Source organism: Pezoporus wallicus, unplaced genomic scaffold (assembly GCF_028554395.1).
Source record: "Pezoporus wallicus isolate ANWC-B61680 ecotype Strahan unplaced genomic scaffold, APGP_CSIRO_Pwel_v1 contig_4816, whole genome shotgun sequence".
In the NCBI taxonomy this organism is placed as follows: domain Eukaryota; kingdom Metazoa; phylum Chordata; class Aves; order Psittaciformes; family Psittacidae; genus Pezoporus; species Pezoporus wallicus.
In genome coordinates, this window is record NW_026640990.1 from 4654163 (window position 1) to 4681563 (window position 27401).

Genomic DNA, 27401 nt, shown 5'->3' on the forward strand with positions numbered 1-27401 from the left:
TGAACTTAAAGGTAGCCGGCACAACGAGGATATATACGAGAAAGATAACCAGCTCAAGGTGGGAAGTGTGCCCTTGTGCTCCTCCACCTTTCCAAACAGGGGATCTAGCTTGTGCTGTGAACGTTTTGCAGCAGGCTGTGTTTTACTTGGTCATACGTGAAATGTTTGCCAGGTTGGCAGGTAAAGTGGCTTTCCCTGCTGGGCTCTATAGCTATTGCACCTACAGATTTTGCAGGGAAGATAATTTTTTGTGTGTTGTTGCCATTTTCCAAATGAACTTGCCCTTTGTGATGACTAGCGAACTTGGGATGAGCTGTAATCTGGAGAAGAGGCTCCTTGAGTCAGCAAAGCACAGGGTTGTGTGGGTTTCAAGTGGATGAACATCCTTTTGCTTCTGGAAGCCTGAACTTGGAGATTTAGGCCATTTGTATTGTACCAGATGTATGTCTCTGTTGACAGCCCTTCTTTCCCTGCCTTCCTTGAGCATCAGCAGCTCTGCTCTCTGAGAGCATTGTCACCTGCTGATTGCAGGCGCGGGGGTGTTCTGGTTTGCATCCCAAACCTCAAGCATACGGAGCACCTATGCTGTGTTAATATCAGTCCTTTGAACCACACCAAAGTAGAGGCAAAAAAAGTTCCCAGCAACCAGTCAAGCAACCAAATGTCCCAGTAGACATTTTAGTAGCTTATTTTCCTCTTTCAGGTACGTCAGGAAGCAAAGAAAAAGAAGGGAAGGGGGAAAAGCCACACAAATTCGCAAAAGCAAACATCTTGTCAAATGCACAGGAAAGAAAGTATTTAAACTGGTACTACATCATATCTCTAATACTGCTGTTTCAGGCATTTAGACTAAAGAGGTGGCAAATGAATGCAAACTTTTTCCTATATGCATTTGTCCCATTTTTACTTTAATTTGCTTTGCTTATGTTCACACCTTCTGGGAATGTACAAGTTATCAGGTCTCACTGCCACAAATGCTTTCAGAAAATGAATTTGAAAGCCATATGCCCAAACATGTGAAGAAATGAAATTGTTTCACATACTCTCAGGTAGTCATGCCAGAAGTTCTTCTCTACCAGAAAGCCGAGGAAAACATGTGGTATTCACTTAGCTGTCCAGTACATACTGAACATCCGGTATCATCAGGAAAACAGTCTGGGACTAAGCCACAACATGTTTAAATTACTTTAAAATAATTATGAATAACGAATTCAAGAAATCTACAGTGCGCTCATGAGTATGTCATAAATGAAACAAAACCTGAAAAAAATTAAAACAAGTATGTGACGTGTAAATTATTTCTTCTGTCCTAGTCATATTTCCTATTTCAAGAGCATGAAATGGATATAGCTGAAATACAAATAATCTTTGAATAATGCATTTATTCATAATGATTTAGGAAGCCGATATTAATGGCTTTGTTTCAAGTGTGACTGGAACTATTTCAAATGTTTTCTTTTCTTCAAATGATTTATGGAGTAGATACTAGAGAGAAGGACCTTCTCTTCTGGTATTAATTCCTGTTGCTACTTTCTTGTTAATTATGTGTCTGATCTGGAATGGCTTAAAGTGATTTACTGTGGGATGTGTAGGATGGTCTTCGTGTGTGCTGCAGGCAGACCTTCCCTGCTGCAGCTCCTGAGGCACGGGGAGAATACAAATACCCCATTTCATAGTGGGTTTGTGCCAGTTCTGCCTTGGAACCCTCCAATTCAAACAGTGTTGATATGCAAGCTCAATATACCTGGAATTTAGAAACAAATGCCTTCTTGCTTTTAAAGCTTTTAGCAAAATACTAGGAGTGCTTTATCGTATGATACAAAGTACAGAGTACAGTGCCAAAACTCAGGATAACAAGTATGTTTGGAAAACATTAAGCCTTGAACTAGTTTATTTATTAAGAAGAAAGAAAAAGTAATTCACATGCAAGTATATTTGATCCTAGCTGAACCACATCCCCCTCCAGCCACTGATTGGACTGGGCTGGGGGATCCGTTCATTCAAAGGTTAATGTTTTAATGTGTGTGCCAGAGAGTAATAAACGGAGTGAACATTGCTGTTTTCTTATTTTTAAGGAAGGTGTGACTGCTGGGGCTAACCATGGTTTGGGATCTGTCCATCCCTTCCAGGTCATGTGGAAAACAAAGTAGGCATCAGGAAGACATCAAAGACAGAGGGATGAACCGGGTTTATAAATACAGGAGGGTGGCGTGGCTGGGGCTGGCAGTCTGGCAGCCGGCACTGGAGTCCTCTGAGTTCATCCCACGCTCCCGCCGAGTCGCTCATCTCTGTTTATATGAGTAATGGAGCAGCTGGGGGAGGGGATTTGTAAGCACAGAGCAAATACTCTTAGTGTTCATTTTGTGTAAGACTGACATCCACACCAAGTCAAGACTTCCAGCGACGTAGTGTGCAGTCACATGCTATAGCATTCATGAGTACAGATATAAATCAGGCAGATGTTTGTCGACTGGAATGGGTAATAATTTCTTTCTCTCTTTGTTTGATTTTGCATGTTAGCCTCAGATGACAATTTAAGAATTGCTTTCTGCCGTACTTTTCAATAAGCAGAATGTGCTTCACTGGAGATGGAGATATTTCTGTAGGGAGATAAACATATTTTTATATAGACACAATTATGGACTTACACACATATGCACATGCATATATATATATATATATTTAATTTTTTTACCGTGTGCCAGTGCTGGGGGAAGAAAAAGGACATCTCTTTTGGTTTTAAAGCCATGGCTTTTCCTCTGAACAGACCAAATATGACACTGTTACTCAAACTATAAGATCAAATTAGCACCCTTTATTGTGTTTGCAAACTAATTAAAATGTAAAATGTCGTGAAACCACTGACTTACTGTGTGACAAATGTAAGATTAGAAACAATTAGAAGGCACTCAAGAGGTTTGTGGTGTTTAGATTTCTGACATTGTTCTAATCATCCCTTTAAGTAATGAAAACAATGGTTACCTAGAAATTAAAGGTTTAAAGTAAATTATGTTCTTCGGTACAGTCATTAGTTAATGATTGTTTATCATTTTAAATGTTGCTATAGTAGTCTGAGGCTGATTTTTAAATCTGAAAGCAGGCAGGACACGTAATAATGAGCAAACATCTGCTTCATCTGTTATTTCTACATGTGAACATAATTTATATTGTAATATCACTATGGAAGGATGAGTCTGATATTTTTGATGATGATCCATATCCCATTCTATGTATGGCTCAGAGCTGTTAGGATTTAGTCACTGTGTTATTTCAGAACTGTTTTATCTTAAGAATTGGACAAAGCTGAAAGTGATTCATGTTAATTTATATGTGTGGTATGTAACCCTTATGAAACAATCAATCACTTATTTCAGTACTTGTCAACTTCCAGAACTGTTGTTAAGGGGCTTTTTTGATCCATTTCAGGACTCAAGGGTAATTTTAAAATTTTTTTTTTTTTTTACTTTTTTTAGAACTTTGACAAGAATGACAGGATATATAAACATTTCTTGGAGCTGTAAGGAATTTCAACATTTCAGAGCATTTACAAAACCAGATGTTTCCCAAAGTTGGAAATTTTAGTTAGTACTATTATTTGAAGATAAGAAATAATAAAAGCAGAAGGCTGATTAATGCAAAGTTATCTATTAATATTCTGGGTTATTCTTTTTTGTACCATGGAGAAATATTTGTGCTTTTTATCTGATTCCTTCGGAGACCAGTGTTTGACTTTATATTAATTAGCTGTGTGAGAGTTGAATAGATTAGCCTTGAGGTATATTCTATAGGAACATATAGTGTGTCAAGATGTAACTCATGGAGGACAGGAATCTTGTAATAAGTATTTACTGTAGACAGATGTGTACATTTCTGTGATGATTGTAGTGGAATTATTTATTGTGCTTTCAGCTGTTTAAAATCTAGTATAAGACAATGTGCTCAAATTGTTCTCCATTAATTTTCAGCACCAAATCTTAAAGGCAGACCACGCAAAAAGAAGCCTTGCCCACAGAGAAGAGATTCATTAAATGGCATTAAGGATTCCAACAATAATTCTGAAAGCAAAGCTGTTGCCAAGGTAAATCACTTAATAATGCTCTTTTCAGCACACTCTTCTTTTTTAGGTACAGCCCTGCCTTTGTTTCCCAGCATGCTGTTTCAAATTTAGAATGTAACTTATTTTCTTCGGGGGATAAATGTAATTTTTTTTCAGTAGTTTTATTCTTTACTTTAAATCATGTCTGTGTTCAAAGTAACCAGCAGCTATAATCACCTAACAACCTACTGCTATCAGCTTGTTGGTAACTGGTAGTGCTTAAGCTTTCTTGGCATCTAGTGTTAGTTTTCACATTCTGTGACACACAAACATAGTTTGTGACAGTATCTTTGAATTAAAAATAAACCTGGGAGCAGCTCACGCTCTTACAATGTACTTCTAAATATAAATTTGACGATAAACAGGCTGTGAAACAAGAGCCACTTCAGTAATGGTTTCTAAGAAGCACACACAAATGACATTACTCTGATGTTACGATCTCAACCTTTTTAAATTAGATTAGGAAAAAAAAAAAGATAAAGGAATTCAGTACAAAAGCTTTAAAAAAAAAATTTTAGCCATTTCTTTAATACTTAGTGAGCTGTGTGTTCCAGGGTTTGTTGAATAGTGCATGCTTTTACAGAGTCTTCTGTATGTGCTGCAGTGCTTAGCCCATGTTGAAAGTAAAAATTGGATCATTGATTTGTGTTTATAGGCTTAATCATTCAGATATTTATGGGTTTGTATCTTTTCCTTAAAATATTTTAAAATGGAGTTTCTGTAGTGTAATTTACATCCTATTTTCTATGTTGTCTAAGTGGCTTTAAATAGGAATTTGGTTTCCTCTTTTAAAAAAAATCAGCAGCACAAATGGCTCCTTTCAAGATGATTTAATTTGAAACTCTAAGATGCAAAGATGGAAAATTAGTTAGGGCAATACTTACAGATTTTTATCTGAGGCAGAACTTTGTCAGTGTGATACTTTTGAGCTAAACAGCTGAATAGGTTTGCATAGGCTGAATTTTTAGGTAAACTCCTCCCAAATCCATTGTTTCAATAAATTAGATAGATATGTATCTGAAAAATGCCTCCATTGTTGTGACCATCTCTTAAGGAAATACAGTGGATCTATAGATCCATTTGCCTTGGTATTGTTGTACGCAGTGAATGTCCTGGGAGATTAGTAGGTTAAAGAGGTCAAGTGGAAGTGTTCTGCTCTCCGTTTCTCATAGGAAGGCAAATTAAATTCCACCTCCTCCTCCTCTCTAGGAGTTCAGTTAAAATTGTGCCTTCTGTTGATGACGATGAAAGAGGCTGAAGTTCACGATGAAGCTGTGCCCTTAAGTCACTGTTTCTCTTCTTTTTGTGCCCTATTGTGCTCAGTTGGAGTCTGTACTATCATATTAAACAGGCATGGTAAAAGGCTATGGAGCCTGGTGTGTTGAGTTGCAGGGTTCTGCCAGATACTATAGAGTTTGCCTGAATGTTTTTGCTCTGTGGAAGAACATGCAAAATCTGTGGTGTGAAAATGTCTCAATTTGCCTCAATTTGTCTTTCCCCCAAGCGGTTTTTCATGTTAAAATACTACCAGCAAGCTGCAGCCTGGACTGTGTTGTCAAAGCACCCCAGACTGTAGCACAAGTAGTTCTGCCTATTCTGCACCTGATATATAGGTATTAGATAATTAAAAACAACAGTAACACTTCCTACCAAATTGTTTATCCATTCTGTTTATATTTGGGTTCACACTGCAAGTCAAATGGGAGGATATTTCAGATTAGAAGTAATTCCACCTATTTATCTAGTCATACTGTGCTCATCATTGTGCAGATATTAATAGCATTAATTATCTTGGCCAGCTTAATTTCATTATAAATAATAGACATGTTCATGATATAATGTCCTTGCATGTAGTCACACTGACTTCACTGTGGTTCTTCACATCAATCTGTGTCTCAGGCCTTTGGATATACTTAATAAGGGGAGGACAGTGAATCATAAAACATCTACAACAGACGCACTGCACTTCATACAAAACCTGCCTGTTGATTTCTGTGGAAGAAGAAGTGCATTTGGGAAAGGGAAGGGAATGGAGACTCACCTACTGTCTTCTTACTGTTGGGAACTGCTGGGATATTGAGTCATCATGTTGGACTTCACCATCAGTTTTTCTCCACTGACTTGTGCTGACAGTAGGTCTGTGGAGAGCATGTTTGAACACTGCTAGTGTAAATGGTCAAATCCACTTGTGTCAGATGCTGAAGCATTTGGCAGTGGTCCTGGCTGTATTCCTGTTCCAGATAAAATCCCTTTTGATAAGAATTTGTGCTGCTTTCATCCTTGGATATTGACAGCCAGTGTCTGACAACAGCGTCATTTCTCATGTGGCAGGGCAACGGCTCTGATGGAGGTGCAGTGGCTGTACAGTTTGGGTCAGAAAATGCAAAAAAGAGCACTCTGAAGACTGTGGGTTTGAGCCTGTCAAGACTAATGCAAGCAACATGACTGTAATGACTTGCTGGATTTCATGTTCTCAGCTGCCAATGACTAGAAAGCTTTATATCTTTTTACAACTTCATTCTCATTAGGCATGCTTACCTGACACAGAAGAATGGTTGAGTAGGAACAGCTATGAGTAAATTCCAATGTAGGTGGCTTGTTAAAAATAGAGTGATAGCGGGACAGACAATGTGGTTCTGGATATGCAGGTGCTGCCAGGGAAAGTGGATCTGTCTTGTACCACTTACTGCTTTTTATGTTCTTGCTGGTCACTGCATCCATTTTAATGCCTCCTGGGGAAGATCCCAGGGGAGATCCCTGCCAGACTGGGAATGTAAAAATCACAAGAATATGCAGCCATCTACTGAGGCAGGATCAGCTCCCCTGGAGAGGCATGTATGAAGCTCTACTGTCTAAACGCTCCCAGGACTCTGAAGGCTTTCATGCTTCACGTGTCATCAGTGCTGGACAGGCTTTTGGGATTTTCAGGTTTCAGCATGAGCCTTGTCATACTTGCTTCGTGCTCCCAAACAGTGTTCCCCAAGTGTGCAGAAATGCACTGTAAGACTTTTTAAAACTGGGTGATCTGACTGTTTTGAGGAGCTGAAAGGATTTACGTGTTAAACATGGAAATTGTCCCCCAAATTAATCTACTTATTACATATCCTGGTGCAAATGCTGAACGAAATCTTTTGCTTCATTTTTACAGACAGATCTGGGAAATTTGTTTGAAAGTGGCCAGGATATGCTTTTCCTGTGGCCACAGGTGGCCTGACATGGTCTCAGACCTGGAGAGGTATTCCGAGTACCTCAGCCATTATCTGATTGGAACTTTAAAATGCAAGTTTGTGGTGGTCTGTCTTGTGTGTGATCTCTGCCAGAAGACAGACACATGGGTGTACTCATGAGTGTTCACAGGCCGTTTGATCGAGGATCATAACCCTGATGGAACACACAGTAGGAGGTGGTCAGATGTTCCCAGTACCTGTGTCAGTGCACCGCGGCATATCCATGCTGTGGCACTAGGTTGCCTGTCAGGGCCTTAGTCCTCAGTTTCATGTTGGAGGTGTTCCACGGAGGCTACAGTAAAAGAGCTTTAATTCCTTCTGTAGAAATTGAATTCTGCCTTTATAATGGAGTCGTTCAGACTTCCTGAGCAGGAAAGAAAATAGAGCACAGCCAAGCAAAACTCTGCATTCAGGACCTTCCTTCAGATTTTTGCCCTCTAAGAAGATTCAAAATTGTGTTCTGAAAGAGAAGGGCATTTTGTGATGCCTGGTGCAAATCGTAGAATCATAGAATGGTTTGGGTTGGAAAGCACCTTAAGGTCATCCAGTTCCACTCCCCCTGCTGTGGACAGAGATGCCTCACACTAGACCATATTGCCCAAGGCTCTGTCCAGCCTGGCCTTGAACATTGCCAGAGATGGAGCATTTAGCATTTCTTTGGGCAACTCATTCCAGTGCCTCACCACCCCCACAGTAAAGAACTTCCTCCTTACATCTAACCTGAACTTCCCCTGTTTAAGTTTAAACCCATTGCCCCTTGTCCTATTGCTACAGTCCATGATGAAGAATCCTTCTCTGGCATCCTCGCAGGCCCCCTTCAGATACTGGAAGGCTGCTATGAGGTCTCCACGCAGCCTTCTCTTCTCCAGGCTGAACAGCCCCAACTTTCTCAGCCTGTCTTCATGCAGGAGGTGCTCCAGTCCCCTGATCATCCTCATGGCCCTCCTCTGGACTTGTTCCAACAGTTCCATGTCCTTTTTATGTTGAGGACCCCAGAACTGCACACAATACTCCAGGTGAGGTCTCACGAGAGCAGAGTAGAGGGGCAGGATCACCTCGTTCGACCTGGTGGTCACACTCCTTTTGATGCAGCCCAGGATACGGTTGGCTTTCTGGGCTGCGAGTGCACACTGCTGGCTCATGTTTATTTTCTCATTGACCAACACCCCCAAGTCCTTCTCTGCAGGGCTGCTCTGAATCTCTTCTCTGCCCAACCTGTAGCTGTGCCTGGGATTACTCCAACCCAGGTGTAGGAGCTTGCACTTGGTACAGTTAAACTTCATAAGGTTGGCATCAGCCCACCTCACAAGCGTGTCAGGGTCCCTCTGGATGGCATTCCTTCCCTCCAGCGTATCAACTGAGACACATCTTAGTGTTGTCGGCAAACTTGCCGAGAGCACACCCAATCCCCACTTGTCCATGTCACTGACAAAGATGTTGAACAGGATCTGGCGTTGCTGTTACTGGCTTTGGTACTTTTATGCTGGATTTACACCAGTGTTACCCAGAATGTCATTTAGCCCTTTTCGTTCTCGTTAATCATCGGTCATTGCATTCATTGATATCGCCAGTGGGGAAGTTCCAGAGTGAGGCTTGGGCCTTGAGCGCCAAGCGAGTGGAGGCATTGCAGCCTTCCTCAAAGCTTTGTTGAACCTGACACTGCTTGGAGTCAATCCATTGCATTTTGGCACCCTTTGAATTCCACAGGCAATTTGACCTCACTTCTCTTTACACTTGAGTGAAGGAGGTTGTGTGTAACATGGTGTATTCTCGCTCTTGGTGACTTTTTTAATTTTACTTCTTTGTTTCCTTTTGTCTCCTTGGAAGTAACATCCCTTACCATTAGTTTACTTGCACAGCAATGAGCTCTGATTTCATTTAGCATTCGTGCCTAGCATGTCTTGCAGACAGTTCTGAATTGTCCGGTTTGGAAAAGAAAACACATTTAAATTACTGATTTATTGATTGATTGATTGGCTTTACCTAGCAAGTGGGTGACAAAACTGAAAAATTATTTCCAGTGAATTTGTTCTGAGTTTTAGTTTGCAACAAATTTGCAGCTCAAATTAAAACCCTTACATTTATTTAAATCATGGGTTCATGTTGGGAGTGCTAAACCAGTCTTCGGTATAGGAATGAAAACTGTGACAGTGTAATCTAAACTTTATAAGGGGAACCTGTTAAATAATTTTGTGAGGAGCCAAAGTAAAAAAGTCAAGGGATTTTCTGAACTGAAAAGTAGATGAGGAAATCCAAAGTTAATAGGAAAAAAAATCCATTAGCTCCATTGAGTTTTGGATGAAACCGAGGATCTTTACAGAAGTTTAATCAACAAAGATACCTGTTACTAAAAGGCAGAACATGGTGTCTTATGCCATAGGAAGACAATATCTCTTTGAACCATACAACCAGAGAATATCAAGCAGTAGAGCAGACATACTTTAGCAGTAAGTGATGAAAAAAAATCCTGCAGGAAGACCACTTCCAAGTCCCTGCTGCATTGCCTGGGAGGTGCGAGCCTGTACCCTGCCGTGTCTGTCTTAACAGCAAGATTTTTTAGCAGCATTGACTACCTTGGAAGATTTTGGCCACTTGTCTCCTTTGCTTGGTAGTTGGTGTTGCTTTGTCTAACATTGTGGAAAACTATGGAGGCAGCTAACCTTAAGTCAGTGCTTTCTGCAAAGTTAATACTATGGAGGAGTAGAAAAAAATTTTGCTTTCACTGAGCCTGAAACACACAGTAGCTTTATTGAGAAAAAATAAGCACATCACAGTCTTTGCAATTAAATGTTGTTTGCTTACAAGCACCCGTGTAATGCTCTTCATAGCATTACTTCCAAAATACCAACAGGTTCCCAACTTGGTTTAGAAGTGATAAGAGTGAAGCAGAGTCAATGGTTTACTTGACCAAGAGCTCCTGTCTTGTTCAGCAAGATACTCTGCTTTCGAATGCTGTCCTCCTAAAATACCAAATACTGGCTCGTCCAGTCTCCCTGCTCCGTTTGGGAGTACAAAGGACATGTCTTGGATGGGGTATGGAGCTGCCAGAAGGCTCTTTGCAGCACTCAAAAGCATTGAAGGAACAGTGCAAATGAAAACACATGTAACCATCTCCACTACTTTGTATTAGAGGACTTCCAATATTTCACTGGAAATGCATCTAGTCTCAGTCATGGACATCTTTTAAATACAGTTTGCAAAATTCTGCTCTTTTTTATTGTTGTTGTATGCGTAAATTATGGGAATGCTTGAGTTGTAATTTGCTTGATTCAATGAGAGAATTATCTTCAGGAGGATTGCAGGATTAAGCCAGTCTTGCTGGATAGTTTCCCCCATGTTCGAATACTGATGAGGTAAAGTGGTTCCAATTTGTTGACTTCCTGACTGGCATTCATCTGCTCGGGAGGCCAGTGGGAGACCTGAAGCTCTGGGACTTGAGTGCACTGGGGCTGCTGGTGTCTACCAGTAAAGGCTTCAGCTATCAGCCTGTTCCATCTGCTAAATACTTAGGGCTGTGCTTAAATTTAAGCAGATGCTCAAACCCACTTGACTTAAGTCTGTGCTACAGCAGAACCTCCACTTGTGTGTGCTGAGAGCTCTGCCTGGGTAGGGACTGCCAAGGTTTGCTTCTATTTTGATGGGCCAAAGGAGGGAAAAATGTGTCGTTCCAGAACGGCTGCTGAGCGTTCCTGGAAGGGGCTGAGCACCCTCAGCTCCGAGGGTTGTCTATGGGAGTTGACAATGCTCAGTGTCAGTCCTGGAACGAAGGTTATTATTAGACTTGCTAATGGCAAGTGTATGTGAGAGATGGGAGCTGTCTGACATAGCAATGTATAGTCATAAAAATGCAGATCTGGAGAGCATTACCAATGGGTTATAATGATTTAAAGATGTGGCTATTTAAAAATGTTGTGACTAAGATTCAGAATAAGACATTTAGCTCTATAAATAGCTTCCTTTGTTTCCCCTCAAACACAGTTGCGTGGTTTGGCCTTCATTTTTTTTCAACAAACCATTCTGCTAGAGAGGATATTTATTCCTTAAGTGAAAATTAAAGGTTACCCAGATCTGATATGACATCTTTTCTTTTCCCAGGTAAAATATGAGGCTAAATCAGCTTTGCCCAAACCCAAGAGTAACAACAGCAACTGTAAAAAAGGCTCAAGTGAGGATAAATCAAAGATTGCCATAGGTGAAGAATGCAGAGCTGATGAGCAGGCTTTCCTTGTGGCTCTTTATAAATATATGAAAGAAAGAAAAACACCAATTGAACGAATACCCTATTTAGGTTTTAAGCAGAGTAAGTATCTTTTTTTCTCACTTTCTTGTTGACATTTTAGAACGGTATTTGGCTTCTCTGGAGAAAGCATTTGCACACAAAGCCTAATTTAAAGCCTTATGGATGGGGGGACCATGTTTATATCTACACATTTTCCAGTCCAGGCATTTCACTCTTATGCCTAGATTTTCATTTCTTCCTTCTTGGGGTAGTTGCTGCCAGATATTTATAGGTTTAAATCCGCTGATTATGACTAGAAATAGGCATGTTGAAAACTCTCTAGTTTTCTGTTTTGTAAATCTGCAGCGTCTGTAATGCCTTTCTTCTGAGTTAATAATATGACGTATCTTTATTGTGCCCAGATGTTCTTTATGAAGGGACAAATATTAAAGGAAGACATTTAAAGGTGGTCAAAAAAGGCACAAAAGGGATCATATTTTTAAGCCCCAAAATGTGTTTATAGTTAATAAATTACTGACTTCAGAGAATATAAAACCAGACTGTATCTGTTTAATACAGAATGCAGTGTTTAGGATTGCTTTGGCATGCACAGTTTGTAGTGACACAATCTGTAAAGCAATTGTAGGTGGAGAAGATACAGTTGCAACTAAATTTTACATAAATATTTCAGTGCAGTGCAGATCTTTCAGAGTTTCCAACAAAAGCTGTAAATGGGGGTATTTTTGCTCCTTATCTGTAGATTGAATGATCTATATTTCCTTTATTTCCTTAAAGGGAAAACTTCATGGATTGAAATATTATTTACTCTAATTTATCTCCCAGATTAAAACCATGTGTTATTTTGATGAAGAATGTCAAACCTGTATGTTTTACATAACAATTTACATACCTAATAGCAATTGGCACTGATTGCAACAGGCCTCCAGCAGCCATTATAAACTTAAATAACTCCGAATGATTACAGTGTTTGTCTGAAAACTGGCTGCTTGAAATGGAAGTAAAATTAATGTACTATGAACAGTGTTGTTGCATTATGCATTGATTCAGATTAAATCAAGGCCTAAGCAAAGCTCTTGATAGCTTTGAAACAGTACAAGGTTCAGTGAGGCTTTCAGAATATTTTGTGTTGAAGAGAGGATTTCTCCTCTTCTGCCCCATTTTATTCTGCACTTCTGCAAGAATGGGGACAGGGTAGGCTTGAAAGACAAGCTGAAGTATTATTTCTAAAATGCTCCACCAGGGGTAGGGCTCTCTGCTAATATTTCACTGAAAAACACTGGAAGTTGCCTGACATTCATTATAAATTAGGGGCCTGATCCAGCAAATACTTAAATGCCAAGAGAAAGTATTCTGAGAGAAATAGAAATGTTTGCAGGACAGGGCTTTTTATTTGTCCAGCAAGACTTGTGCAAACATTGCCAGTATAAATAGGTTAGTGGGAAGAGGCAGTATGTACACACAGGAGAATCCCCCTGTGAAGGAAGAGATCCTGTCCTCTGTGGTCTGCAGCATTACTGCTGAGCCTAGCCTGAAGTATCTGTAGTGCATCTGTGGGGAATCACTGCTAGTGAAGTTGTGCATACACATTTCATAGAGCACAAGATACTAGTTTTTCTCCTAGCAATTAAAATAAAGACAAGACACCAGCAGCAAGCAGTGCCCCTTGCAATTGTGAGCTAGGATGAAAAGCACATCGGAGGGGACACATTCTTCTAGGAAGTAAGGAGAGTTAACACATCTTTTGAATTGAGCTGCCTTTGCTCCTCCGACCCCACCATGGGCAAGGCACAACCATTCATACCTTAATTATTATGGTAATTTTCATTTGTGCTCCCTCTGGGTTCATTCATGCAGGACCTGTTAGAACACAGCTTATTGTTTATTGATTATGGAGGCCATTATCTGAGCTCCAGTAAATACTGGATATTGTTGTTTAATCAATAGTCTTTCTCTGTTATTCAGTGTGTGGCTCATGCTTGCTTGCCGAGGAAATCAGTATTAAACAAATAATTAAAAGCAACATTCTACCCAGTGAGCAATTTTTATTATCAAAGTTATGGAAACATGCTACAGTCATTACACCATGCCTCTTATCAGCAAACTCAAATGAGCCCATTACTTTTGTCTCAGTGTATTTTTCCAATCCTGTTAAGGAATCTTTAAGTGTGTTCTCTCATATGTAATTAAAATTATATATAGTACGGGCTAATATTTACTCTTCAGATTATGTAAATACCTCTTTGGAAAATGTTTCACAGAAGCTTTTTCAAGGGCTGTGAGATTTTTTTCTCTATTTTTCTTTTTTTTTTTTAATGTTTAATTTTCATTTCTTTGAAATATGTTGGTTAATGCAATGCTTATCTAAATACTTATTGTCCCTCTAACAGTTAACCTTTGGACTATGTTTCAAGCTGCTCAAAAACTGGGAGGATATGAAACAGTAAGTGTTTAAGTAACTTAAATGAAATAATTGTGCAATCTTAACTTTTCCCTGTTAGAAAAGAAAATGTGAAAGCAAACAGTCATTTGATGCATTTTAGGCTAGCTGTACACATTGTGGGTTTATTGGACCATTTTTGGAAGCAGTCCCAATTAGTTCCAGGTTTGGCAAAATTGTAAACTTGTCGTAAAAACTACAAGTGGAAAACATATGTAACTCTTCCCTGTCAAGGAAATTAGTTGGGTCTGTAATTTTTTCCCATGTTGAGAAAAGGCTATTATTGTACAACAAGCCAAGATTGCATAAAAGAAATTTCACTTGGCAGCATCCCTGACATCTGTTCATGTCTAATATGGGAAATGTATTAAAGGCTTTCAAAAGTAACTAGCATTGTCCATTAAGGAATAGTATGCTGCAGTATCTTCTGTTATTCCAAGTGTAAAAGATCTTTGTTAGACAAGGGTAAGTACCCCATAAACAGGAAGTTATCAGAGTAATTCAGAAAAGTCTCTGACACTTTTTATCAGCTAACCATATCTGACAAGAGCAGTTTATTTTTAGTTCACAAGAAAATTTGATTGCCATGGATTTTACAGCATGTATTTTTAACCAATAAAATATTAGAGCAACAAACTTAGATTAAAATCTTGAAATGGGAAGAAAGAGCTGCATTAATATGGCACATCAAGATGACATCTGTAATAAGAAACAATTGACATAGGAAGATGTCGTCATTGGAAATATTTTCTTTGCACACAATGATCAGATTAAGTTGTTCAGTTCCTGCCGCAGTTGGATGAAAGAAATTATTTTTGCTTTGTTTACGAAGTAATCTAGGACATATCTGTGCTGTAGAGAAATAACAAGAAGAAATGCACTATCAAGAAACTGAAAGTCATTTGAACCAAAATACAAAACTCACTGTTTTCCTGCCATACAATAAAACACATTGTTCTATAAATCAGCAGCCCAGGTTGATTAGCATGGGTGTGGCTGGAATTTCATGAAACATAAAATCCAGCATTCTCAACAAAAATCTATGCTTGATTTGGCTTTTATTGTTCCTTTATCTTTCATTAATCAGCACATACCATGCTCATGTACAGGGGTGTGTGTAGGTGTGCTCACAGGTATATATGAATGAATAGCTACCGTAGGTAGATTGTTACAGCAATTATGAGCCAACAGTAATTGCTGTGAGTTGCAAAGTGCATTGAAAATGAGGGCTAACATCTTGAATTTGATTCAGAGCACAAGGGAAGGCTGGGAAGGAGATTGAGAGTGGCGTGTTCAGAGTGCATAGGCAGGTGGGAGATTTTCACAGCAATGTTTCAGGTCTGCTTGAAGGGACCAAGTAGAAAAGCAGGGATGCCAGAGTGGTGACTTCTGGAGAGAGCTGAATTTTAGTGCCAGAATGAGAGGGAGAGGGATGTATTTAGAAATGCTGGAGAAGGTGAACCTCTGTGCCTGCAGCAGAGCAGGAACAGGATGGTGTGTTTGTGAATACGAGGCCAGAGAGCCAGATCCGGTAGCAGAAACATGAGAGGATTAGAGGGAAAGGATCACATATGTGAGAATGTCATCCAGAGTAGCATCAATCCACCCTTGCCTCAGAGCTCCTGTCCTTTTCTCAGTGACAGACATTCTCTATTGTTTAGGGGCATTTGTCACCTCTGATGAAATGTACCAGCACTGCTTATTTCTTCATAGAGAAGAAACTAAGCAATTGCTTGCTGGTCAGTAAATGGCAAGGCAAGCTTATCTGACACCCTCTGACACATCTGGGGGCCCAGCTTTGGTTTGCGACTGGCTGAAGTGGTGGGCCTGATACTGTTTTTATGATGTGAATGGCATCTGTGCTCTCTGCAGAAGAGCTGAAGTTGGGAGGACCATTGTGATGTAACTTGAATTGTATGTGAAGCATGAGGTTTCCTGACCTCATTGTCTTCTGTTAACAATCTCGTCCTCAATATTTATCTGCCTTTGCTTTACATTCCTTGAATGTTAAACCAATAACTGTTGCAATACTTTGACCTATGCACACCCTGGGTTTTATTATTTTATGACCAGTTGATACTCATTGAGTTTGCCAGGCTGTGTTTCTTTGTATATTTTATCATGGCAAGCATTGCTAAGAGGCTTTTGTGTTTGATTCATGATCCATTTTTCAGCAAGACAGTGGATGACTGGGGTGCCATGGACCTCAGTATGGATGACTGGGGTGACATGGACCTCAGTATCATTTCCAGAACCTTAGGCAGGTCTGCTTAGATATAGAAATTTTGAATGAGTGCTGTAATTTAGTAATGATCAGAATCCACCACTCGGACACACTGTGCCGGTATCTGTTAATGATGCAGATCAAAGGCTTTCTTGAACTTATTCTGAGTAATATATGTTTATCTATAGACCCTTCCATCTGACTTGAACAAATGATTTGTCCATTAGAAGAGCTTCATCATCTTTAACTTGTTTTAAAACTTCAGAAGTTTCTGGTTTGGGCATTGAAGTAGAAATGAGTCTTTTCTCTTGGAAGTATTATAAAGAAAATAATATTTGAAGTTAGATATTTGGCTTCAGTGTGTGACAGCTGTTTTATGAACAGGAAACAAAAGACTGGTTAAAATCACATATGGGATCTTAGAGTGGTCAGATGACTAATTCTTTACTAGTAAGTGTAGAAACTTTCCCAATTAAAGTAGTTGCAAACTTTACAGCCTTGTATTTGGTAGAACAATGATAGTCAACCCATTTTCAATTTCATCTTGGCCCTGTCCTCCTTGTCCATGTATAGATGCTTCAACGGAGTTTCAAAAACATCTTTGAGAAATGAGCAGACATTATGTACGGTGTTTTCCAGCTTCTGCCCAGATTATAGAATGGTGAAAGACCTCTGAGTTCAGTCATGTTGGTTAAGGATCTGAAAGTGAATAAAACAGCCAGCGACTGGATCTGAAAGGCAGGGAACACCTTTCTTAGCCATCTCCCTGACTTGCCCTTATTATGATGTATCAGGGGCTGGAATGTATCCAGTGAGGCTTGACAGAGAGTATTACCTGTACATATGGTACATACATACAGGATATCTAATAGTGTCAAGTCATTATTGTGTGTCTCATATTTAAAGGTTCTCCTGTTGGAGTACTTGCAAAGGTCATTTCTCATCTGTCCATTATCTGTTTGATTACTAATTCTTAGTTAGCTGTCATCTGTAACTGTGCAATACCACACTCCTATGCACTTCTTGTTGAACATAATACAGGCTTAATAAAAACAGCAATCTGTACAAATTGGTTTAAGTCCTTAACAGATGAATCTGCCTCTTTGGAATTGGTGGGATCATGTTTCTCTTAAACAAAAGATACATGAAATCAGCATCTTCATTACTAATAATAGAGTGCATTGGTAAGCACTGTATAGCAGAACTTCACGGTATGAATGATTTAAAATGTCCCCAAATCCCTGGATGAAATACAAAACAATGTCACATTCTAGGGGGCTCAGCTGCAGTGGAATTTAACAACCATTATCTGGAATTTTCTCAGTCAGCCTAAGTCAAGTGAGTATAAGGTTCATAGATGGGAAACTTCCAGGACTTACCTAAAGAGCTGTCCTTGGCAAGTCATGAAGTGGTGATTTTCTTTAGAGCCAAGACAAAAGGAGTGCCTTGGCATGTTTGCAGAAGGCTGCTGTGCTGAGTGGACTCTAACTGGAGATACCTGAGAAAGATAAAGGTTAAAAATAAAATTAGGTGGAATTTAACCTTTGTGTGTAGCAGCTTAATTTTTTGTGGAAGGTCAGTAGGATCCCGTTTAGCTACTGCTCCTGGAAGCAACAATAAAGGGCTTTAGTTTTTAAAAATTAATGATTGACATATACAACAGTCCTTCATCTGGGCAGGCCCAAAGAAACTGATATATCGGTGGAAAGCAAAGCTACCTGGGTTTGTTTCATACAGAGCTAATACCCAGAGCTCTGTTTTGAAGTGTTGTGAACATCAGATACCATGACCAGAAAATCCCCCGTTATATTTGCAGCAGGAAATAAGCAAGAAGCTTTTCATGAGGAAGGGAGCTGGGAGCTGGGATTGCAGTACAGAAGAACTTAAGATTTCTCAAAGCAGAAGACATCATTAGAAGCATATGTGTAAATAGTCCTTTAATAGATAAGATCATTGCTTTAATTTGGTTGTTCTTGAGTACCAGTCACTGCCTAATACTGTGCCTGTAGGAACCAGATCAGATCTGCTGTCACATCCGTGGGCAGAGCAGTCTCTTGCTTAACTCCAAATTCTGTTGATTGGGAAAGATGTCATGGAGATTTTCAAAGTTCCTGGCTTCCAACGGGCCCAGCTCTAGAACAGTGAAGCTATAGGTTGGAGGGGTCTAGAAAACAGAAGACTACTTCAAAACTAAAGCTGTCATCGGAATTGGAAGCTGTCAGAGATGAGACTGGCCTGTGCAATTGCTGTGATTAATGTGTGAGCCTGTGCTTTCAGAAATGTGGCAAGCACTGAAGGGATGTATATACTGGTAGTAAGGAAAACAAATTGGAGAACTAAAGCAGCAAAGGTTTTTTGTCTTCTGTATGTTTTCTGCTGGAGCGGGTCAGCTTACATCAGAAAAATGAATTAATCGGAAGTATGAAATGAAAATGGTGAGGGCATTTGTTACAGCTTTTGCGAGATCTTAGTTGTCTTACACCACTACAGCTCTATGCCCTTAAAAACCCAACACTTTGCTTCTGAATATTCATGGGAAATTCACTGCCTGGACAGCTAATATATATTACCATTTTCATACCTTTTCTTACCTGCCTTTCTGTTCCTCATGTGGCCTTGTCGTAAATGTAGTACTAGCAAGGAGCACATATGAGCCCTTTCAGTTACAACCACTGTGTAAGAAAGCCAAGACTGGTACTTTTGGTAGGACCAGTAATCATAAGCAGAGCATTGCCAAACACTGCCACTTCCTGGGTCTTCTGAAAGTTCTTCATCACTGTAGTGGCTGGGACAGACCTGTATAAGAGAAGAAGGCAGTCCTCAATTTGGATGTGGCCAGCATGAGCATCCAGCTTGAGCAGTACTGCCCGGCATGACAGCTGAGAAGTTTCCACAATGCAGCATTTTGCTCAGATTATTTAAGGATGTAATTTACCAGTTACTTTAGTCCTTTGAAATTTATTAAGCATAAAAAATAAAACATTCCAGAGCAGAGGAAAACTCAACCCCAGGCTTTGTTGAGTTAAGAATAACAATGATTTCAGGGAACGTCAAATTTAAACTCGGGTCTGTATGTGGGAGGGCACAGCTCTGGTTATTACCAAGGAGTTCTGGTCTGTTGTAGAGGCAGAATTGGATAAAACTGGGCAAATGTTTGTGAAAATGCTATTATTCTAGGCAGCACAGAGGAAAGAAACACCAAAAATGATGCAAGGATCTCAAAGGGATTCACTTTTCCTGTTAAAGTTGATTGTGTTTACTGATGTTCCAGCTTGAGGATTGACTCTTGAGTCAGCTCATAGTTCATGCGACTTGGGCTCTGAGGTTTACATTTTACTGTTGAAAATAGAGACCATGCTTCTTAGTCACATTGGGATGTTTAAAAAGGGGACTTGCGGTAGTCCTCTTGCTGACTAATCCTTTGCTCTCATGTATAGCTTCTGCACAGCATCACTGTACTTAGCCAGAGCATCAGGTTTTGGCTCACAGCCTTGCAAGCCAGCCAGGCTGTGCTTGCCAGAGTGCCAGAGCATAGACCCCAAATTGACTTTGTGCATCTTTCTTCCCCTGGTCTGCAAAGCTGCCAGAGACTTGATTTAGTATAAACCCACTTGCAGCAGTCCTTAGGGTATCTGAGCTACATGAAGGGAAGGACCATCTGCCCGTGCCTCCGCCCTTTGCCTGTCCCAATATGTGTGGGAGGCAGGACCAGGAGTAGCTTCACATCCAAGCATTCCTCCACAGCAGGTTACTTGGTCCAGCTTTTTTTGACCTTTCAGGTTACAGAAGATGTGTCTGTTCATATTCTCAGAAGGTGATGTTCTTTATGTTTCATTCATTAGGACTCCAGTTCTTCAAGACTTTTAGCAGGTAGAAGTGTGGGTAGTCTAAGGAAGAGACTGCATAAGAACTTAAACAAAATAGACTTAAAATTAACCTGATCCTCAGATGACTGTTTGATTTGTGTGTGAATAATTACTTTGTGCAGTATTTATCCTTGAATTGCAGTCCCTCTGCTGTGCCTGTTGTCTTTGGGCTGGTTTTACAGAAGACAGAAAATAAAATTAGTGCGTGCAGTTATTCAGTAATGCGATCCATTTTGCTTTAAATAAGGTTTAAAATAAAATACATTTTTTTTTATATATAGGTGCAAAATGCGTAAAGGTGCTAATAGTGAGTTGGAGATGGTGATGTTTACTAAGGAGAACTGTATAAACAATAAACTTGAAGAAATCATAACATTATCAAATGATAAGTCTCCAGCCATGCTTAGGGCTTTGGAGAATAATTTCTGCAAAGGAAGGGTTTTCCTTTTATATTGAGCAAAAAAGAAATGCCTCTTACCCTGTAATATTTAATGACGGTAGCTATCTCCTCTTGTTTAGATTAAAATTACGGGCCTCAGATTGCAAGTTGTAATATTTGTTTTCTCCTGATTGCTGCCTTTAGCTCCTCAGTAAACGCCATTGACTGCTCTGTGGGTAACTCAGAAGAAGCCTCCGGGGCTGAATATATTAAAATCCACAGCATTCCACAGAAAATTACAAAATTCTCCCCAAATTGCCCCCACAATTTTCCACTGGCCTTCTTTATGAGCTGCAGGCAAAAGAGGGTGATCTGTTGTGCTTGTCTTATTCCTGTTTTTCTTCCTGTTTTAAATATAGTGAAATATATAAAATAATGAAGTGGTATTCAGAAACAATTCTTTTGCCAGGTCTTCCATCTGTTATTCTGTATAATCCTAATTTCTGTACAGAAAAAACAGAACCATGGTATGCAACTCAATATGTTACGAGATGTTTATTTTCATCAGCGTGGTCCAATAAAGTACATAGCTCAAATAATAACATTGGAGTATGTTTTCATTATTATTTGATCTATATATTTTACTGACATAAATGGATAAAAATAAACAGCTTGTAACATATAGAGTTACGGACTATGCTTTTGTGGATTTACAGAATTCTGTGGTGGATTTGGGTTTTGCAGCAGATTTATTTTCTCTAATTCAGTTAAAATAACTATGTAATCATTATTTGTGCTGAGTATGGTTTGAGGTTCATTTTCATAATTCACCATGGGATTTGTCTGCATAACTTCTGATGGTTAATGACCCTGTATTGATTGAGATTCCCTTTTGTGAGGCTGCATTGCTTGTGACTTGATAATGAATCAGTCAGAACACTCCATTTTAGAGCGAAAGAAAATAGACATCATGCTAACTTGCCAAAAAAAAAAAAAAAAGACACCCAAAGCTCTGTGTACTCTATATATTCTGTAGGGACGTTTATAGTGCTTGTAGTACATGCTGTTCTGAAAGTGTCACACATGCATTTGTTGTTGTGAACTCAAACGCTGTAGAATCTGTGAAGATGCAAGATTAAATTTTCCATTGCCATTTTTACAGATAACAGCCCGTCGACAATGGAAACATATTTATGATGAATTAGGTGGTAACCCTGGAAGCACAAGTGCTGCTACATGTACTCGCAGACATTATGAAAGGTAAGATAACAAATCTGAAATGCTTGTTTAATAATGAAAAAATTAATTTGGAGAGCCTTCAAAGCATTTTATAAAGAATTAGAGAGAGAGAGAGTGAGGCTTCTTAAAGATATAGTTAATATTCCCCCAACTGTTTAGTCAGATAATCCATTGTAATTTAAACCAGAGTGTATGTCTCCAGCAACTAAATAAATAAAACGTATCTTAATTTTTACAACAGCTTTCCAGTTAAAGAAGCTGAAAAATTGAGCAAAACGTACTCAAGGAATAATAAGAAACGACAGCTAATTGATGCAAACACTTGTCTTCCGTCGTTTTTAAGGAATACCAATTAAGCAGGTTGTGGTTGTGATCAAAATAATGGAGTGGCCCACAATGCAGGGTGCTGTTAATGTTGTAGGTCATGCAGAGCATTGCATTCCTCTTCTTCATTGCATTCCTTCGCTCCTCCCTGCCTGCGAGCTGCTGCCAAGCGCTCTTTCTCTGCAGCCATTGTTGCTGGTCAGAACTGTTGATTTCTTATTCTTCCCATGTAGATAATAACTTCCAGGGCTTGTGAAGCCAGCACACATTGAATAAAATACTGGAGCTGGAATGTTATTTTGGTTTGGTATGGTGTTTAGAAACAGCTCTCCCCCTCCCTTTTTTCCTTCTTTTTTTTTCTTTCTTTTTTTTTTTTTTTTAATTTAGGCAAGCAAATGTTAATAAAAGCTCTCCAATTTAAGCCTCAGATAAGGAAAGTCCAGTCTTTTGTTCGTTGGTCATAAACAAGTTACTTTGCTGGGGTCAGGAAGAGATTTCATTTGCCTGTGCATAAGGCAGCACAGCAGAGCTGAGCTCAGTGGGCAGTTGTTCACCTTCTTTTAATGCCTTCTGCCTTGCTAATGGAGGTGAAGGTTGATCACCCTCACTTACAGGAGATATCTTCAACATAAGAGCTTGAGTGCACAAATAAGTTAGAGTTAGAAGCTTTCTGGAGATCAAGCCAAGCAGCAGAGCAAATTGAGTGAGTTGCAGTACATGTCAGACAGGGCTTTTCCCTGCCTGTGTGTTGCAGAAAAGTGTTATAGATTGTTTTAATTGACTCATCAGATTGTGCATATTCGGCTCTTCCTCTCCATCATTACAGCCATGAGAGTCTCAGGGCTTCCTCTTGCACCCAAGCCAGCTGATGGGTTTCCAACTGGCAGTCTGGGTCTTCCCTTACCAGATGTGCTTTGTAGGATGCTGTTTATTTGACAGAGAAGACTCAGGCATTCATGAGAGTTAGGTCTCTACAGGCTTAGGTCAGAGAGGGAGCAAACGTTGCTGGGCTCTCTGTTGAAATCCTAGAGTCACTGAGAGAGCACATCTCTTGTAGTTTTGGAAAAATAAATGAGCCATTCACAAATACTCCACAAGCCCCTGTCTCTTTCTTCTGCTTTCATGATAGTGGTTTATTTTTTTACATGCAAAACCCTTCAACTGCACTCCTCTTTGATGCATAGAGACTTGTCCATGTGACTTACTCAGCAGTTACTCAGGGGTATGTTGCGTGCTATGAAGTGCCACAAAGCCCATTGTGCTCACTAGAAAACCTGAGTGGATTCATGATGCCTTCAAAACAGAAAAGCCTTTCCAGGTTACCCAAAAGCAATTCTGTTTGCCTTGAGCCAGTCTGAGGAAAGAGTCTTTTAGTTTATGGTTGAATGGGTCTTAGCACGCCAAAGAGCTCAAATCTGAGTTCTTGGATGCCAGTCTGTTGTGTAGTTCTAGGTTAAGTCTGATATGAGGCAGCACCTATTTTCCAGTTCTCTGGCAGGCTATGGAAAGATGGCATTTGGAGAAAAAGTCTTGAAGGATTTCTGGGTTAGCCCTGAGATTACCTAAAGTATGCTTTACCAAATCAGGTCTGAAAACCAAGACAAGTATACAAAATAAACCTCAGTGACTGGTCCAGTCTCTAGATTTCTAGTGTTAGACTCTTCCTTTTTTCCACCACAGGAAAGCTATACTAAGCCTCAGACTTGGAAAAAAGTAAATGAAATTGTCATGGTTTGTTTCAGCTGGTTATTCTAACTACAGCACCTGTAAATGTAAAGCCAAAGTGCTTAGATGACTTTTAATCTATAACTAGAACTTTAGTGCAGGAATACATGTTCATGATTCAGGACATGCATTTTCTAACTTGAAGATGAGCTGTAAAGCTAAACTAGAAATTGAATTAAGCTGGGAAGTAAATGTTGAATAAACCTTATGATTTTTCCTTTCTGAATCCCACTGGCCTTTCCTTGTTTACTGGAGGCAGAACAGGCAGTACCCTGACTTCACTGATCCTCTTGGTGTTTGCCTCAGGTGTGCCATTCATCTCTACAACTAGATCTCAAGGGCATCCCTGTTGTGTTATCTAGCTGTCTTCCAAGATGATAGAGAAGCTTCTAGCTGTTTGCACCAGCGTTAACATATCAAGGCTGCTTAGGTGTTAGGGACCTTTCAGTGAGATACTTGGGCTGCTGAGGCACATATGTCCCATTCAGATACTGCATCCCACCTTCTTGCCCTCTCCAGGTTCCCCTCTGCAAGATGAAGTTTAGCATACAACTTCTAAGGTCAAAAAGGAGGGGAAAAAAAAACCAACCAACCAAACAAACAAAAAAGCAACAAAAAAAAGGAAGGAGAAAGGAAAAAAAGAAGAATAAATCATGAGGACAGAATTGGCTCTCTGTCTGGCAAATCCCATGAAGAAATGTTGCTTTTCTCAAAAGGTGCTTATAACCCCTTAAAAAACAGCATGTTGCTGCAGATCCATGGTACCAAGGAAGGCAAAAGCTGAAACAATGCCAGATTTAAAGGCTGTGGGGAATGCTTTGCTCCCCTCTCTGCGCCACTCTCTCTGGCAGGGGTTGTAGTGGTCGCTACTGCTATGCTGTAGGTAGGCAGAGTCCTTCAGTCAGTGTGGTGTTTGCTTTGTTTCCCTGGTAAAAGAGAAAAACAGATTTTGTGTGCGTTATCAACTGATTCATTTTTCATGTAGTACAGTTTGTGTTTCCAGTAACTGGTTTCATTTTAAAACAAGGCGAGCCTGCCAGTGTTTCAGTAAGTGTTATTTGTATATTAGTTAGACAACTTTTGTTTTATTAATGAGTATAATAATGAAAGTGCAGGTTGCTGAGTAGAAGCAATGGGTGTTTTTATTTAAAGCATAGCAGGCGTCGTATAATGCCAGTGAATGCATTATTGTCACTGTAGGCATGGCTGGTCTGAACCTGCCTCTGATTGGGTTATTCCAAATAGGCCCAAGCACTTCATAAAAATGTCTTTGTCAGCCTAGTTTTCCTTCCAAACCTATTCATCTCTGTCAGTTTTTAATATTAGTACCAGGCTCTTGGCTATAGTCCATTAGTACTGTACTTAATTGCTCATGTTACAGATGATTACCAATATAAAAAGCATTAATGTTTTCCCATCGTGGGGCTGTTGCTCTGTACACAACTCAAGACTGTACAGAGCTTATGAGTTGTTGTTGTTAAGTAGTTACTTTCTTCATTTGTGTTCCTTTAATGCACTTACCTTGTATGATCACAGAAAAGTAGAGGTGTATGTGGTTGGTATTGACTGATTCAGCCTGAACCTTTCCTGTGAAACTCTTACAGCCCTTGTCAGTACCCCACATCTCTCTCTCTCTCTCTTATCAAGAAACCCTCAGAAACGGCTACTTTTCTGTGAAGCACTCTTCTCCATGCTGCCTTCCCCTAATAATGCAGATGTGGTTTTCACATACAGGGTTTGAGGTTTCTTTTGCTTTTACACAAAACACTTGATCGCAGCTTTAATTTTCCGGCGTGAAAGATAGGCTGTATTTCTTCAGTGCTCATGACATTGTTAGGGATTTCTCATAAATATTACACCATCACTACCTCCAAAAAAAAAAAAACCCAAACCAAAAAAAACCAGCATCCTATTTTGCAAGATATATAAAGGTCCCAATAAGATGCATTGAACAAATATTACAAGCAGTTGCCTTTTTCTGCCTCCAGGTCTGGCTGTGATTCATTTTGGTTTCCTCCAAAGCAAGCCTTGAGCACAAGCTATGCACAGCCATGAAGGGGACGGGGAACTGTGATGTGCAGTGGCACACAGTAACTCCTCAGCTTCTATGGTGGACAGATATGTTGATGTTCAAAGACGTCATGGCAGGCAGCTGGACAGTTCCACAGAGCAGTAGCCCTCCTGGCTTCTACAAGTGTTGCAGGGAACCTGGGTCACTTAGGGTCTCCAGCAGGGATGGACCCAGAGCATCCCACAGGCTGTCCTGCTCTTCGCAGTGTGTCTCATATCCTGGCCCTCAAGAATCACTAATGCCTTGAAAACCAGACAGTCCTGGTCAAACTCATCTGGAGAGGTGTTTGCTAGGCTTTATACTCTCATCAAATTGTGGCAGCTGAATGGAAAATAGTTTTGCAGAGCTGTGACCACATGGGACTTGATGAGGAGCAGATAGGTGAGATGGGTGCCCAGAGCGGGCCATGGTTCTTCACAATCCAGCAGGTTGGCTGGGCCCTGGGTTTTGGACACAGACCTGCAGAGGGTTTTACTCTGGCTGTGAATGTGGCCCCTGTGCACTTGCAGAGCACCCTGCACATCTCTCTGTTGCCAGGGGACTAAATGCCAGGAGATGCAGCGTCTTGTACAGTTCAGAGCCAGTTCTACCATTTTTCGCCTAAATCGCTCACACAAATGCTACATATTACATCACAAACACAAGGCAAGTCAAAAATAAGTCCCTTATATGGTTTCCCTTTAATAGCCGTTAAGTCTCTCTACCCTAAGGATATTGTGCAGCAATTCAATATGCAAGAGAGCCCCATGTTCCATGCAAATGCTGTTTGGTTTTGTTAAAGCATTTGGATAACTTTGTTAACATGTAAGCATTTCAGTGGAGTTTTGTAGCAGCCAATCTTTTAGAGGGAAAAAAAATTAGGAGTCTAGTATAGCATCTACATGAAAATGCTTATGGTTATCTTTTAATACACATCATAATTAATATAAGGTTTTGATTTATACTGTTAAGTGTGAAAACATCCTTAGGCAAAAATTAATCAAACATTATATCATGCTGTAAACTACAGCTCGTTCTTTGTTTGACCCAAAGAAAAACTTGCCAAGCAGCAGTTTTTTCTTGTCATACTAACTGGGTTGTTTTATTTTTGTCTTCACCCCACTTTCGTGCCCCCCTCCCACTTCAGCTAGTCCCAGAAAACTTTGCAAGTTGCAAATTGTCTCAATAGTTTTCCATCAAGCACGAATTTAAGCCTGAAGATAGATGAGGTGTCTCAGTTCTCTCTTTCTTTTCCTGGGTTTTTGGTTGGGTTTGTTGTTTTTTTTTCCTTTTTGATAAATAACAAGAGGTTTCTTCTTACGATTTTCTGCCCTCAGGGCTTTATCATTAAGATTAAATAACTGTACTCTCAAGCATACCACTGAACAAACATCTTCTCAATTATGTGAGTAACAGATGCTTTAACAAAGGAACTATTGAAAATTCAGAAAGCTTCTCCCCTCCCCAAAATTTAAAAAGTATCAGATGACAGAGGAATGTAATTGTTTACCATTAAAACAGATCCTTAGCTGTCCATTCAAAACATATGAAAACACACAGTTTTTTTTCAAAATTTCTGGGTTTTTAGTCTCAA

General features: G+C 39.8%; 1 protein-coding gene across 7 annotated transcripts in view; it reads left to right on the top strand.

Moving 5' to 3' along the window:
* Positions 1-27401, top strand: part of ARID5B (AT-rich interaction domain 5B) — a 123612-nt gene that overhangs the window by 80911 nt on the left and 15300 nt on the right. For 4 of the 7 annotated variants that reach the window (XM_057421476.1, XM_057421479.1, XM_057421475.1 and 1 more), the window contains 4 exons: positions 3966-4078; positions 11419-11623; positions 13951-14003; positions 21632-21729. In XM_057421476.1, the coding sequence (XP_057277459.1) occupies positions 3966-4078; positions 11419-11623; positions 13951-14003; positions 21632-21729 (469 nt within the window). Of the gene's footprint in view, positions 1-2011; positions 2480-3965; positions 4079-11418; positions 11624-13950; positions 14004-21631; positions 21730-27401 lie in introns of those variants that run through there. The other 3 variants (XM_057421482.1, XM_057421477.1, XM_057421478.1) reach the window with 3 other exon arrangements.